This window comes from Halyomorpha halys, unplaced genomic scaffold (genome assembly GCF_000696795.3).
Source record: "Halyomorpha halys isolate HHAL.00 unplaced genomic scaffold, Hhal_1.1 Scaffold11.1, whole genome shotgun sequence".
NCBI classification, from domain to species: Eukaryota; Metazoa; Arthropoda; class Insecta; order Hemiptera; family Pentatomidae; genus Halyomorpha; species Halyomorpha halys.
This window is the reverse complement of record NW_027111958.1, coordinates 240881-256995: the sequence shown is the minus strand read 5'-3', so window position 1 is coordinate 256995 and position 16115 is coordinate 240881. Positions and strand designations below refer to the sequence as shown.

At 32.9% G+C, this 16115-nt stretch overlaps 1 protein-coding gene across 1 annotated transcript; it reads right to left on the bottom strand.

Moving 5' to 3' along the window:
- Positions 1 to 15110: 15110 nt before the first annotated feature.
- LOC136796362 (uncharacterized) lies at positions 15111 to 15473 on the bottom strand. The gene has a single exon (XM_067049890.1). The coding sequence runs from the start codon at positions 15471 to 15473 to the stop codon at positions 15111 to 15113; it is 363 nt and encodes a 120-aa protein (XP_066905991.1).
- Between the last annotated feature and the right edge of the window lie 642 nt (positions 15474 to 16115).

The following is a 16115-nucleotide window of genomic DNA, read 5'->3' as shown; positions in this document are numbered from 1 at the left end:
AATCTCAGAATTATGAAGTAAGGCAGTAAGTAAGCTCGAGGAGATTAAGTTGTCTGCTCCTTTATGTAAGCCATAAAGTTCCAACTAGTCCCAAGGAACTTGAGAAACAGCATTTCTCTATTCATCAAGAAGTTTTTAATACTCAATAGACCGTGAGAGTAGGTGCAAATTTAAGCAGCTAATCAAATTTTAGATCGACATTGAAATTTCTAAAGTCAAATGGAAAATATTTTTTTTTTTTTTTATTATTTATTTATTTTAATTTACAACTGTACAAAATAATACAACAGGTAGATATGTAGTATGTTTCATATACACTTGAAAATCTTGGGAAGGAACCACCCATTGGTGGTACTTCAAACATTAATTTAAACTAGAAGGTCCCGTGGCCATCTTCTTTTCAGACGCCTCGGAGGATTATCAGGGATCGTTAAGGATGAAAGATTAAGAATTAATGGGTTAGGATGGTTAAGGAGTTTGGAATAAAAAGACGCATATCTGTTTTGGGTCAAATCTGCAACGAATGGGATGTTAAGGTCTTTATGAATGAGTTTATTTGTGACGTAATAAGGAGCATCAAGGTTTTACGTAGGATTTTGGATTGTAACGATTGGATGCGGGAAGAATTTGATGGTTTGGTGGAGCCCCAGAGCTCAATTCCATATGTCCAAATTGGTCTGATTATTGTAGTGTATACTAATTTTTTGTAATGAATGGGAAGTTTAGAGCGTTTGTCAAGTAAGACTTGTAGCAAACGGAATCTACGAGCAGTTTCTTGTCGTTTCAGTCTTGTGTGTGGATTCCAAGTAAGTCTCTTGTCAAGATCCTAAGTATCGAATCTGTTCAACAGGTGTTAGTGGAAATGGAAAATATAAAAATTAGAGAATAATTGTAATATATAGATATAACAATAAATATAAAAAATATTGTGAATTTTTTTATTATAGTTTTATATCTTCATTGAAATTTACAACTGTATATAATAATACATGCAGTAAATTTGATGATATAATTAAGGCATGGCATCCATTGGTAGCACTCTAATAACATTTCTACCTTATATTATCTTGAGGCCATCTTATTTTCAGGCACCTCTGAGGAAAATGAAGGAAGTTTAGAAACTAGTGGTTTTGGTTGGTCAGGGAGTTTATAAAGGAAGGAATGATATCAAGTTCGGTTAGATCGCTTACATAGGGAACATTATGGTCTTTATGTATTTTTTTATCTGTGACAAAGTAAAGAGAATTGAGGATTTTGGATTGTAAGGATTAGATACTAGAGGAATTCGAAGGTTTAGTGAAGCCCCAAAGCTCAACTCCGTATGTCCATATAGGCCTTGTTATAGTCATGTAGATCTGTCTTTTGTAAGGTATTATTGTGAATTTTAAAACTGATATAACAACGACCCAAATAATGCATCACAAACACTACAGGCACACATAACATCTATTGAAGAATGGTGTAAAAACTGGAGAATCAAACCTTTACTCTTCGTCGTAAACCTCTGCCCTCCTGTCCTACAGTATCCTTTCTAAATACACCACTAACGCCTGTTGAACAGATTCGATACTTAGGACTCCATCTTGACAAGAGACTTACTTGGAATCCACATACAAGACTGAAACGACAAGAAACTGCTCGTAGATTCCGTTTGCTACAACACTTACTTGACAAACGCTCTAAACTTCCCATTCAATACAAAAAATTAGTATACACTACAATAATCAGACCAATTTAGACATATGGAATTGAGCTCTGGGGCTCCACCAAACCATCAAATTCTTCCCGCATCCAATCGTTACAATCCAAAATCCTACGTAAAATCCTTGATGCTCCTCATTACGTCACAAATAAACTCATTCATAAAGACTTTAACATCCCATTCGTTGCAGATTTGACCCAAACCAGATATGCGTCTTTTTATTCCAAACTCCTTAACCATCCTAACCCATTAATTCTTAATATTTCTTCCTTAACAATCCCTGATAATCCTCCGAGGCGTCTGAAAAGAAGATGGCCACGAGACCTTCTAGTTTAAATTAATGTTTGAAGTACCACCAATGGGTGGTTCCTTCCCAAGATTTTCAAGTGTATATGAAACATAATACATATTTACTTATTGTATTATTTTGTACAGTTGTAAATTACAATAAATAAATAATTAAAAAAAAACTGATATAGAGACATAATGTATTCGACATTATTTTGTGGACATTAATAATGAAATAAATATTTTTAAAAAATAATTAATAATTTAAAGTAAATATAGAGCTAAAAGAGATATGATCAGGAATACATAATTCCTAAGTAAAGAACACTGGGCCACAGTGAAATAATGAAGTGGAGATAAACATAATAAGAATTTGGTATTAACTTTGAAGTAACATTTAACCCGTCATTGGTTGCTGCCTGAGAATTTCTCTAACCTTAATTTTTTTTGGGGTCTGGAAGCTGTCAGAGAGAGACTGTGGTTCCCATGGAATCTGTAGTTCATAGTCTTTTCCTTCTATATCTCGTCCCCCACTCTAGAAGCTCTGGTAAGCGTCCAATCCTATTTCCCAGACAACATACCCTTCTCATGAGACATCATCTCATACCCGACTGAGGCTGCTATAAAAATATTGAAGTTGTGAGGATTTTTCTCACGTGCGCCAAGTGTATTTAATCCATAAAAATTAAATGAAAAATAAAAAAAAATGTTTCCTCGGGGGAGAACATTAGCAGAACTAAGAAAATGTAGGCTCGAAGAGGCAGGAACTTCATACGTATTATTTAATATGAATTATGTTTCGATACTATAAGTGCATGTTAGGGTGGTCTTTATAATAAAACTTTTTCTTTTCATGATTTCACTTCATTGCTACGCCGTATGAATACTATTTTTACTAACCTTCTGGTTTATATTCAGGCATTATAAACACCAAAGAATTGCCAACAGTGTAAAAGACCGATATGGCCCAGTCATATGGCGTACACTTGCACCAGTTGTGCACATGAGATTTCTTCAGACTGAGCTTTTTATTTAAGATTAGTGTTATGTTCCTATAATGTGATATATCTGTATTTTGATTATTTTTATAACTTTGTCTGTCTAAAATAATATATTATGTTTGTTTTTTGAAGTTTCTAAAACTAGTTTGCTGTTGTATCAAAATCATTTTTTTTTTTTTATACTTTTTCATTTGTTATGCTTAAATAAACCTAATCTAAATCAAAATTTTATATTTTATAAATTATTTTCAAAAGCTCTAAGTAAGAAATGTGAGAAAAAGTCTCAAGCGCGGCCATCCGGGTTAAAATCGACCTAAAGACCGTTGACGGGTTAAAATAATAACTCATTGAGTTAGTAATGATACACCATACGTACAGTTAGTGATACATTACTTCTTGAAACTCAGAGTATGTAGGCAGAGTACATTTAATTCATTACACATGTTTGGTATTGTATTGGTGTCTGGTACCGGCGATAAATAAATATTAACTGTCCCAGGTGGGAATCAGGCTTTAATTAAATAAATATCTGACTTCTATAGGGAAAAGAGTTAATTTGATAAAAAGAAAAAATAAATAAAATAGTAGTAACATATAAATATGAAATTCACAACAGGATGTCCTGAAGCAGCCTGGGCTTCAGTCCTCGAGATCAGGTTAGATTTCCCAAGTTTAAGTAACTTCAGATAATCGGGAGTGGAATTTTATGGAGTCGTATATTGATTCCATTTGTAGTTCTTGACGAATTTGGCTATTATATTTCTGGCGAAAACTTGAATTCTACATATCCATCGCAATATTTTCCGATATATTTCAAGTATAGTTAAGTGAAAGCAAAAAAAGGTTTAAATCAATAACTAAAGTTAAAAAAAAAGCGTAGATTAGCGGTTAGGTGTCCGGTGAAGCGTGAGAGAGGACTTCGGTTATTTTCTCCTCTGTTTAAAAAAGATAGCAGAAACCATGATAAATTGTTATTACTACTATATTTCTCTTCCAAACTTATATTTAAGTTTTTTGATGCTTTAACTAAGTTTATCTCCCTTCATGTCGTGATTAAGAAGTAATGTTTTATTAATAGATTATTTTAATTACTAAATTGTATCATCTTGCATATATATAATATGAAACAGGAGATGATACTAAACTAGTCGAATATGCTAACTAGTTAGAGCAATGTTCTTCCAACTACTCCAAACTTCAGAAACCATGTTACAAATATATTAGCATCAAGCAAACTTGGATTGGGTCCCTAAGGAAATTTCGGTGTTCTCAGGATGAAGCTGGGAGTAAATCTGAAAGCCTAATTCAGAACAAGATCTAGCAGTTAGGTGTGATATAGAGATGGTGTGACCTTTAAAGCAACGTGGCATATGACAAATGATATGATTATAGGATCCAAGATGCAAAGCCCTCTTCTATTTCAATCTAGAATTATAGTCACGCTGTCTATACTATACCTGTTTTAATCATACCAATGTTATATTTTTACGAAATAATAAAAGGGTAATATCTCAAATCCTCCCTCCCGCCAAAAAACTGCAAAGTACTAAGAAAATAGTGTTACCTGTCAAGTCAAAATATGAGATTTGTAGTTGATTAATTCTCTCTCTCACTCTCCCTCTCTCCTCTCCCCCTCTCCTCTCCCTCTCTCTCACCCACTCCCTCTCCCTCACCCTCTCCCTCTCCCTCACCCTCTCCCTCCTCCTAGTAGTTTATTTGTACTAACAATTATAAATCAAATTATTTTAGCAAATTTATTGAAAACTACTACTCCTACGAAAAGAAACGTCATAAACTACTTTATAGCTCATTAAACTAGCTTTGATTTGAGTGCTAATAGACATCTGTACGTCACATAGTTCCTGAGGTATAGATTTCTCAAAATAAATTAACTGACAACTAATATTTCAGTTCGTTCTGTACAACATTTTTATGAAATGTTGCTTTTTAAAAAGCTATATCTCGTAAACTATTGAACATAAATAGCTCCATTAGGGCTTACATTTTAGCAAATTTACTCTAATTTAAATGTTGCTCTCCTAGATTTCCTATTGTTGTTGGTAGTTGTAAAGATATATAACTCCGAATAAAGAATTAATTATTTTTAACGTTTTGAAACAGTCGCCATTTTTATTCCCCCTACCTATACTTGGCAGACTCATCAGTTTTGACTAGTAATTATACCTAGTTATAAATTAAGTAATTAAAAATTGGGGTGAAATAACTTCCTTTTTTCTCCTCTTGGGCTCTTGTACTGTAAGATTAAGCATTTCTCTCCCCAGTACACTCCTAACGTGGCGGATATATTTATCTCATTTGAGCAGTTTGCTCACCTGGACACCTCCTGCGTTTATTATTTTGAAGCATTAGCCGAGCCTAGAAGATCTTAGATCTTTTACGAAATCTGGAATCTTCTGTTGAAACAGCTACGATTTGAAATTTAAAATTATATTGAAATTAATCTTAAAGATTTTTGTTTTCATCATATCCAATTATATAATAAAAATAGTACAAATTGTCTACCGTGAGCTAAATGCCGGGACATCTTTCAAGGAACAAAAAAGGTCAACACTCCTGCCGGGATGATGTAATTTTAACATGTATACTCGGACTTTCTAAATGTTTCCCAAAAAATTTATTCTAATTTATGGACTGTGTATTTATTTTTTAGGGGCATTTGTCCCAGTGTAAAATTATTTTTTTATTTTATTCATTCATAAAGTATTGAATTTTAATCGACCGTTGGGTAACATTGAATAATGAAATTTTGCACCATTCAAGTCGGACCCGTATTTTTAACGGGTGAGTTCTCAGTAAGAATTATTCAGTTAGCTAGTAAAAATGCATTTTTCATGAAGCATTCACTTCTTATGCCAATAATCATCTCCCTGAATTTTTTTAATAATTAAGTAATCTCATTCCGAGGAATCTTTAGTATTAAATTATGAACTGCTTCTTTTCTGTTAAACGGGTCTCTTAAATAATGTAAACCCTTCAAAAGTTTAGTAGCCATGAAACTTGAAGACTTTGAATCTCTTAGTTTTCTGGTAGATTATAATTCTAAGACAAAGAAAAACAAAGTAAGTATGTTTTGCTCAAATTAAAACTATCAAGGAATTTACTCGTAGGAACTATTGCATTAATTAATTTGTTTTTACTCCTTTTTTTTTAATATTATATTCGAAAAATTTTCACATTCAATAAAATAAAGGTTAAATTGTATGGTGTTTATAATTACAAATTTTGAAAAAAAAAAAAATGAAAAGAAAGAATATTCTGTAAAAGAATCAAACTACTGCATACAAATATATTGGATTGTAAAATAAGTCCGTAGCGTTTTTCAATATTCCATTTTAATTTTCTCAGTGTTTATAAAATCATGTTTACTGGTTCAACAATGTTGGTTTACATATTCTGAAAAAGTATTAGCTAAGATGCTTTTATGTGCCAGTTAGAACAATTAAAGACAGCGTTTGGGCAAAAGCATTGGCTGCACACTGTATACATATATACATATCAAGTAAATTTGCTGTAAGTGTTATTATGACATGATACAAACATGTTGAGAATCTACCCATTGATAGAACTCCAAAAACGCTTCTAAAGGATCTCGAGGCCATCTTCTTTTCAGACGCATAGGAGGATTATTATAGGTATAGTTATAGGTATAGTTATTAGGTATAGATATAGGTAGTGAAGGAGAAGCCAGGTTAGAAACGAGCTGGTTTGGGTGGTTGGGAAGTTTATTATGAAAGGAATGATATCGGGTTCGGGCTAGATCGGTTACATAAGGAACATTTAGGTCTTTATAGATGGTTTTATTAGTAAGAAAATAAGGAGCATTGAGGATTTTACGAAGGATTTTGGATTGTAATGACTGGATACGAGAGAAATTCGAAGGTTTAGTGGAGCCCCATAGCTCAATTCCGTATGTCCAGATAGGCCTTATAATAGTCATGTAGATCAGTCTTTTGTAATGGATTGAAGTTTGGACCGTTTGTCTAGTAAATGTTGTAATAGTCGGAATCGACGGGCAGTTTTCTGTCTTTTCAGTCTTGTATGAGGATTCCATGTCAGTCGTTTGTCCAGATTCAGTCCTATTTAACAGATCTGCTCAACAGGAATGAGTGGGGTATTATCAAAAGATACTGTAGGGTAAGACGGTTTACGACGAAGAGTAAATGTGATTTGGTGGGATTTATTAGAATTTATTTTAATCCTCCAGTTTTGGCACCATTTTTCAAGGGTGGTGTTTTTCACTCCTAAAATATTTTTTACCACACTTTCATATGTCAGTCGTTCCGAATAGTTTCAATATAGTATTAACATAGAAGCACAAATATGGTTATTATTTCAAAACTATTCATATTCCATGTAGTATATACATGAGAATATGATAGATATAATATGATAGTACAAGAGCCCAAGAGGAGTATAAAGGCAGTTATCTCAACCCAATTTCTGATTACTTTAATGAAAAATATGTATAATTAACAGTCAAAATCGATGAGTCCTCCAAGTATAGATAGGGGGAATAAAAATGGCGGCTGTTTCAAAGCAATAAAAAAAACAAACTAATTTTTCATCCCGAGCTCTATATCTTAGAAAAATTTCATTTGGAGCTATATATTATTAAAACTACCAACAACACAAGAAAACCTAAGAGAACGTCATTTAAAGAAGAGTAAATTTGCTAAAATATGAGCCCTAATAGAGCTATTTACGTTCAATAGTTCCCGAGATATAGCTTTTTGAAAAGTAACACCTCATAAAAAATGCACTGAAATTTCAGTAAGAGAATTTATTTTGAGAAATTAGTATTTTAAAAACCATAGGACGTACAGATGTTTACCAGCACTCAAATTAAACCTAGAGAAATGTACTGTAAAATAATTTATAACGTTTATCTTCGTAGAAATAGTAGCTTTTATTATATTTGACAAAATAATTTCACAAAATGTTGATTTCTAGTTTATAGACTTTTGATTTAAGAAAGCAGATATCTGAGGAAGTATTTGACCTACAGATGTCTGTCACCGCTCACAATAAATGTGTACAATACAAAATACAAAGTAGGATATGACACTTTTCTTCATAGAGGTAGTAGTTTTGGCATATAAATATGAATTTTGCACATGAAATTTTGTATGAACAAGTATAAATATTTTAGTAAATATCATGACAACTACAATTACTGCGACTACAAGTGTAATATATCACTTTATATTTAATTAAAGTAGCTTTAATTTTAGTACTGGCAGACATATAAACGTCAAATGGTTTTTGAGATACATATTTCTCAAAATAAATTCACTGAGATGATTTTTCAGTGTATTTGTCAATGTTGCTTTTTAAAAAATTTTATCTCGGGAACTATTGAACGTACATAGCTCTATTAGGGCTTATATTTTAGATAATTTTCAATTCCTAAAATGATGTTATCTTAAGTTTTCTAGTGTTGTTGGTAGTTTTAATAATATATAGCTCCAAATGAATTTTTTTTTACTTATGTAAACAACCGCCATTTTTAATTTCTCCTACCTTGGCAGACTCATGAATTTTGACTAGTTTACATAGTTTTCATTAAAGTAATAAAAAATTGGAGTAAAGTAACTGGCGTTTATCTCCTCTTGGGCTCTTGTACTATAAGGAAAATTTCGGAATGAGAAGCTGCACGTAAATCGTAAAGCCTAGCTTAGAACAAGATCTTGCAGTTAGTAGTGATATAGAGATGGTTTAGCCGATTAAGTAACCTGGCATATGACAAATGATATGATTATCGTTACTAAGATACAAAGTCCTCTTCTGTTTCAATCTTGAATTAGAGTCACGTTTTCTGCTGTACTACTGCGTGTAATGTTCCTTATGTAACCGATCTAGCCCGAACCCGATATTATTCCTTCCATAATAAACTCCCTAACCACCCAAACCCACTAGTTTCTAACCTTGCTTCCTCTTCCATTCCTTCAATTCTCCGAGGCACCTGAAAAGAATATGGCCTCGTGACCTTATATTGTAAACTGTTTTTAGAGTTCTACTACTGGGTAGTTTCCCTACATCCTGTATCATATCATTATGTCATTATGATCAAATTTACTTGTTGTATTTTTTTATACAGTTGTAAATATCATTAAATAAATAAAAAAAAAACTACTACCTGTTAAATTCCATAAATGTATTATTTTTTTTTCTAAACAGAATGAATGGAATAGACTAGAATACTTTACCTGTTGCCCGATACATATAAAGTAGTCCATTAAAATTAACAAACATCTGGTGCGTTGTACGAACCACAAATTTCCATTTTATATCAGGTAATGGAGAACAAAGCTTAATTGCATTCTGAAGCGATTATATTGCATACAAATTTATTTCGATTTATACCTGCAGGATGCGTCAGATAGAAAAAGTAACAGATTCGAATTTTTTTTTCTTTTTTAATTCTATTTGCAACTGTACATTATAATACATTTTGTAAATTTGATCTCAGCTAAATTGGATAGCTACGGGCGTGTAGATGAACTACCTATTAGTACCACTCTAATGACGTTTTACATTAGCAGGTCTTGTACCCATCTTCTTTTTATGCGCCTCGGAGGATTGTCAGGAATGGAAGAGGAAGCAAAGTTAGAAACAAGTGGGTTTGAATTCGTCTTAAAATCCGAATAGTTAGGTTTACTAGAGACGAATTGATTTTTTTATTTTTATTTATTGATATTTACAACTGTATAAAAAATAGAACAAGTAAATTTGATCATAATGGCATAAGGAAGGAAGAACTCTAAAAACATTTTACAATATAAGGTTACGAGGCCATCTTCTTTTCAGGCACCTCGGAGGATTGCCAGGAATGGAAGAGGAAGCAAGGTTAGAAACTAGTGGGTTTGGGTGGTTAGGGAGTTTATTATGGAAAGAATATTATCGGGTTCGGGCTAGATCGGTTAGATAAGGGACATTTAGGTCTTTATGGATGGTTTTATTAGTAACAAAATAAGGAGCATTGAGGATTTTACGAAGGATTTTGGATTGTCCAGATGGATCTTATTATTGTCATGTAGATCCATAAAGAACTCCAATGAGTCTTTTGTAATGAGTTGGAAGCATAGACCGTTTGTTTAGTAAGTGCTGTAATAGACTGAATCTGCGTGCAGTTTCCTGTCTTTTCAGTTTTGTGTGAGGATTCCTGGTTAGTCGTTTGTCAAGGTGTAGTCCAAGATAACGAATCTGTTCTACAGGGGTAAGGGCCACATTATTAAAGTATACTGTAGGACAGTCGGCAGGTTTACGACGAAGAGTAAATGTGATTTGTTGGGATTTTCTTAGAACCTAAACCATATTTAATCGTAGAAAGGTAAAGAAACAACACGATTAATGAAAATGAAAATATTAAGTACTGTTTCTTGAACAACTGTTATACAAAGAGGCGATTTGCTTATGATCACGCTCAACCACCAGAATTTTCCGATTTAGGGTACCCTCTTTATGAGGTTGGGTGGACCCCAGGAGGACTTTTTCAACCCAAAGTCTTGGCTTAGGGCTAAAATAGCAGAATAAATAGTTACTTTCTACATCTAGATTCCAACCCGAGTCCTTAGAGTTGGTAGCGCCTTTCACACTGAACCGTCCTGATCCCCCAACACAATTAATACGACATATTTGCAAAGAAATCGGGGCGACGGTAGTAGCTTGGCGACGCGACTGTCTACCAATGCAAAGGTTGTGAGTTCGAGGTCCTACCTGGATTTTTTCAAGCATAACATTATACCATACTCACTTACAGCCTCCGTAAGGCATTTGTGAGGCCCGTTAGTCTATGGGTGGCACTCACAAAAATAGGCGTTAGAGTGACGATCCGATCCCCGAGAAAAAAAACACGTCAAGAAATGCACAAAGTATTCCCTAATACATATCACCAGGCCTTGGACCAATAATGATAATAATAACAATTGGTAAAAAAATATTCATTTATATTAAAACTCTAGTGGGAATATAGTTTTGATAAATTTGCTGAGATGACACAGACAAAACAAATGACAGAATGGAATGTTTGAACATAATTAATTCTGAGTTTAGAATAAACACGGGTTGGAATTCCTAATATCAACAACTAAGCAATAAACAAATAAACTAAATATATCATTTTGTAAAGAGAAACACTTTAACAAAGTACTAATGAATAAAAAACAAATATATTTATTTATTGACATTAACAACTGTGCTTACATAAAAATATATCTAATAAATTTCATGTTAAACTATAATGGTATGAAACAGGCATGTAAAGAAAGTGCTTATTGGTAGCACTCATTTCTACATTAGTTCTCGGGGCCATCTTCTTTCCAGGAGGATTGTCATAAATAGGAGAGTAAACAAGGTTTGAAACTAGTGCGTTTGGAAGATCATAATAGAAGGATTTATATTTTGATTTGTGACAAAGCAAGTAACATTGAGGATGAGTCTTTTGTAATGTGTTGGAAGTTTAGACCGTTTGTCTAGTAAGTGATGTAATAATCGGAATGGACGTGCAGTTTCTTGTGTTTTCAATCTTTTGTGAGGATTCCAAATCAATTGTTTATCCAGTTGTATGTATTTTAAGGTAGTGGATCTGTTCGACAGGTTTGAATAAAAATAAAATAAAGGCGTTTACTGTAAAGTGGCCTCTACATGTTGGCCAAGCCATGGCGAACTCAGACATACGCGAGCATGTGGATGGGTGGCATGGCTTGGTTGGCCTAGGCTCGTTGCCGATCCGTCGAAAGTCGGTTTTTTGGACACAGAAGAAAGGGGTTCGTGAGAGCGCTCGTGTAGCATCTCCACCATTGTCTTTGTCTAGTTGCAACTGAGAGCTGTTAGGAGGTTAAAGGTGTTTGTTGGTACTTTTTATAATAAGTTTTATATTTAATCTTATTTATTTATATTTAATTTCCTTTCATATCCTTTTTTGTAATAAAAATAATACAATCCAAGTGCAATGGCTGAAACACTTACAAGTAGTTTTACCGCCATGCTTGCCTCTCTGAATAACACTGACATGTGGATGGACCGCTCTTTGTTTGCCGAGCATTTGTACAAGCCTCCGATTCGTGACGAGCGGCCAACATGTGGATCCAACTTAAGGTTCTCATAAAGGTACTAAAAATATATTTTTTTGAACTGCGGTGGCTTTTTTGTATAGTTCTAAGCATAGCGACTTTGTTAGTATTTCAGGAATAGCTAGTAAAATCACAAGAAAAAGGTTTTTATTTATAATTAAATATTTATATTAGATTAAATAATTAATTAAGAAAATAAAAAACTTTTTCATTGCTATGAAATTGTAGGAGTATTCTAAAAAGTGATGTATTTTTTTAAAATATGGATTTCAAATTTTAATTCCTTAAAAAGGAATTTTAATATTTAGGGTTCTTCATTCTTCAAATTTTTTATACTGTTTAAACTTAGCCGAGTCCGCTCCTCGTGTAATGAAAACTGTTAGAGACAGGGTTTGAAATTAAAACGGCAAAAAGAATACGGAGACAGTCGCCTGGTGAAATAAATTGAAAAAGACCTTAAAATAGGAAAAGGATGGTCCTAATGGAAAGATGGAAGGACGAAACAGGACTCTGTTTAAATAACATAAATGAGAATTTTATTTTTTTTTTTTTTCTGCAGAACTTTGGCTTTAGATCTAACTAAAGGTCATGATGAAGTGGACAAAGGCTAGTGGGTAATTGGTTCCAGGAGAGGACAACAAAAGGTTGCTTTGTTTTATTATAATGTTAGTATTAATTGCTATTATGCTATTAACATTAAAAAGCATTGGAACACAACAACTTCTACGATAGAACAGATTTTATTTCTGATATAAAATATATTTTGTTTTAGCACATATAGTATCTTTCGGTACGTTATATATAACTCTTGCCATATAATATACCAGTTGGATGTAGGATTTAATACAAAATTATTTTTATTGATTCTAATCATTTGAGTCCTTAAATTACTATTGTTATTGGATTACCTTCCCCAAGGCATAGTGTGTTTATTAATTTACTAATATATATATCAGTATATAATACAAACAATATCTATAAATAATTGACCGTAGTATATCAAGTTATCAAGAGGATGGTCAGGGGTTCATTAAAAATAAAATAACAAAATTGTTAAGGGCTATTTTTTTGCCAACGTTTCGCTCCACTTTGTAGAGCTTCAGCAGGGCTAAAAAGATACAAAAAGATAAACTAAGTTGGGGTTAAAATATGTAGAGAAAAGTGAAAAGAAAATTATATAAAAATGAATGAAAAGCAGAAATAAAGTAGTATTAATATAAAATAGACAATGATAAGAATTAAAAAATATTACTCAAACTATTAGGTTTATCGAGGGGGGTGATTTTCTTGATTATTCTGCTTGTCCAGAAGGTCTCGTGTTCAGTTATTAAAGGTAAGGTAGTTGACAAGGAAGATGATCTCAGAGGATAGTAACCTCGTCCTACTGGGTACTATTCCGATGAACACGAGGAAGGAGTGCAGACCTGGAGGGTAGCTAGCCTCCCGAGTAATGCAGGAAGGTGCCTTTGTTCTGCCGGGTACTATTCTGACAGAGGCGAAGGAGGTGTGTTAGCCCAAAAGGTAGCAAGCCGTCGGAGCTTACAAATGGATAACAAGTGAAGGAGAGAGCTCTTGTCAAGGGTCAACAAAAAATTCACAACCATTTAGAAATCAGGATAGTGCATACCGCTGTGACCGAGAAGCAGTCTTATCATATCTGCTTGAGGTAGTTTCATGCATTTTTTTGGCATCTTTTATTTATTATTTTATCGAAATTGCTAAGTAATATGTACAAAAATTAATAATATGTAAAAATAACAATGTGTTTTTATAAAATACAATAATATATAAATTTGAGAACTTCGGTGAGGCACTGCGCTCTAGTGGATTGTAGTTGAATTTCTTGCTTCTCTCGGTACAGGTTAAAACTGAACAGGAGATGTAATAAAACGTAAGAATAGAAAAGTTGATAAGAAAAAAAATGAAAACAATAAAAGAAGGAAAATAAATAAAGATCGAGAGAGAATAAATAAAATCAATAATAATAATAAATGACTAATAATGTATTAAGCGTTACAGTTTTTAGATTATAAAAATTGAGAGGATTCACGATTTTTACATATTCACTAATCTCCAGTATCAAAACCCCTACTTGTAAAAGCCTTGGTAAAAGCCATAGAACAAGAGCCCAAGAGGAGAAAAAAGGCAGTTATCTCACCCTAATTTGTATTACTTTAATGAAAACTATGTATAATTAACAGTCAAAATTGATGAGTCTTCCAAGTATAGGTAGGGGGAATAAAAAATGGCGCCTGTTTCAAAGCTATAAAAAAAAACTTTTTTTAAATTTTTCAAACATTTTTCATTCTGGAACTATGAGACGCATAGATGTCTATTTGCACTCAAATTAAAGCTAGTTTAATGAACTATAAATAAGTCTATGACCTTTACCTTCGTACGAATAGTAGTTTTCATGATATTTTTCTAAAATAAATTGATTTATAGTTGTTTGGACAATAAGTTTGATTTATGAAAAACTTTATTTCAGAAACCATTAGACGTACTGATGTCTGCGAACGCTCAAATTAAAGCTAGTTAAATTTACTACAAAATAGTTTATTATGGTTATCTTTGTAGGAGTAGAAGTTTTTATGATATTTGACAAAATAAACTCAAAATATTTTAATTTATAGTTGTTCGTATTAAATGTTGGATTTTTGAAGAAATATATCTCTAGATCTATAAGACGCACATATTTCTGCCAACTCTCAAAATAAAGAAAATGTAACTTACTATAAAGTAGTTTATGACACTTATCTTCGTAGGGGTGGTAGTTTTTATGATATTCACATATGAATATAAATTTGGCAAATGAAATAAGGTTGTTCGAACAACTATAAATCAATATATTTTAGCAAGTATCTGGTAAACTATTACTCCTACAAAGATAAATATCATAAAATACTTTATAATTCATTAAACTAGCTTTAATTTGAGTGCTAATAGACATCTGTATATCAAATGGTTTTTGAGCTATGGATTTTTCAAAATAAATTCCTGAAAGACCTGGGCCTCTGCCACCACTCTTTACCATCCCTGGCGGTCTCCAGCGAGACTCTTCCAATTTTCAACTTTCATCCCTCTCAAATCATCCAGCCTCCGACGGCTGGGTCTGCCCCTTTTCCTTCTTCCTCCTGGTGCACCATTTAGCATCCTTTTAGACAGCCTAAAGGGTTCCATCACATGTCCCAACCATCTTAGCCTGCTCTTCTTAATAGCCCAGATGATATCAGGCTCTCCATACAATTCCATTATTTCTTCAATGCTTCTGATTCTCCACCTGTGCTCCTCTTTAACGGCTCCAAAGATCTTTCTAACGACTCTTCTCTCCCAAACCAGTAGATCTCTTCTATTTTCCTTGGTTAGAGTCCATGTCTCACTGCCGTGCATTGCCACTGGCCTAGTTATTGTTTTGTACAACAAAAGCTTTGCTTTCCTGGAAAGACTTTTGTATCGGAGAGCTTTTTGCAGGGAATAGAAACATCTGGTTCCTGCTACCAGATAAAAGATATTTTTATTATATCTTTTATTATTTTATATATTTTTTTAAAAACATTTTCTATAACCATTTGTCGTCACCCTCTTATATGTTTTCCTCTTTCAAATAAACGTTTTTCAATGTCTTCTATTTCCTAATTTTACCCATCCTAATAACGTGTAACGTATTCTCGCCTTCCGGTAATTTCATCTTCTTAATGTATTTTTTAATTCAGAGTCTTGCCGCACGCGCAACTGGGCTCACATAGATTTGCCATCTACTACTAGTAGGTTAATTCTTTTTGTTATTCTCTTTTCTTATCTTCCTTTTACCGCCTTTTCCTTCTCTATTCTCTTCTTATTTATCCTTATCCACGTTATTAGTTATATTCACCACATATTCTTGTTGTCATGGTTTCTATTCACTTCTTTTGTCTAACTCAACCTTATGTTTTGTTTCGTTATTCTAGTATTAGACTTACATATTTCATCAGTTACATATTTTTTCTTTTATTTATTGATATTTTTTTTCTTTCCATAACTTTATTTTTAATT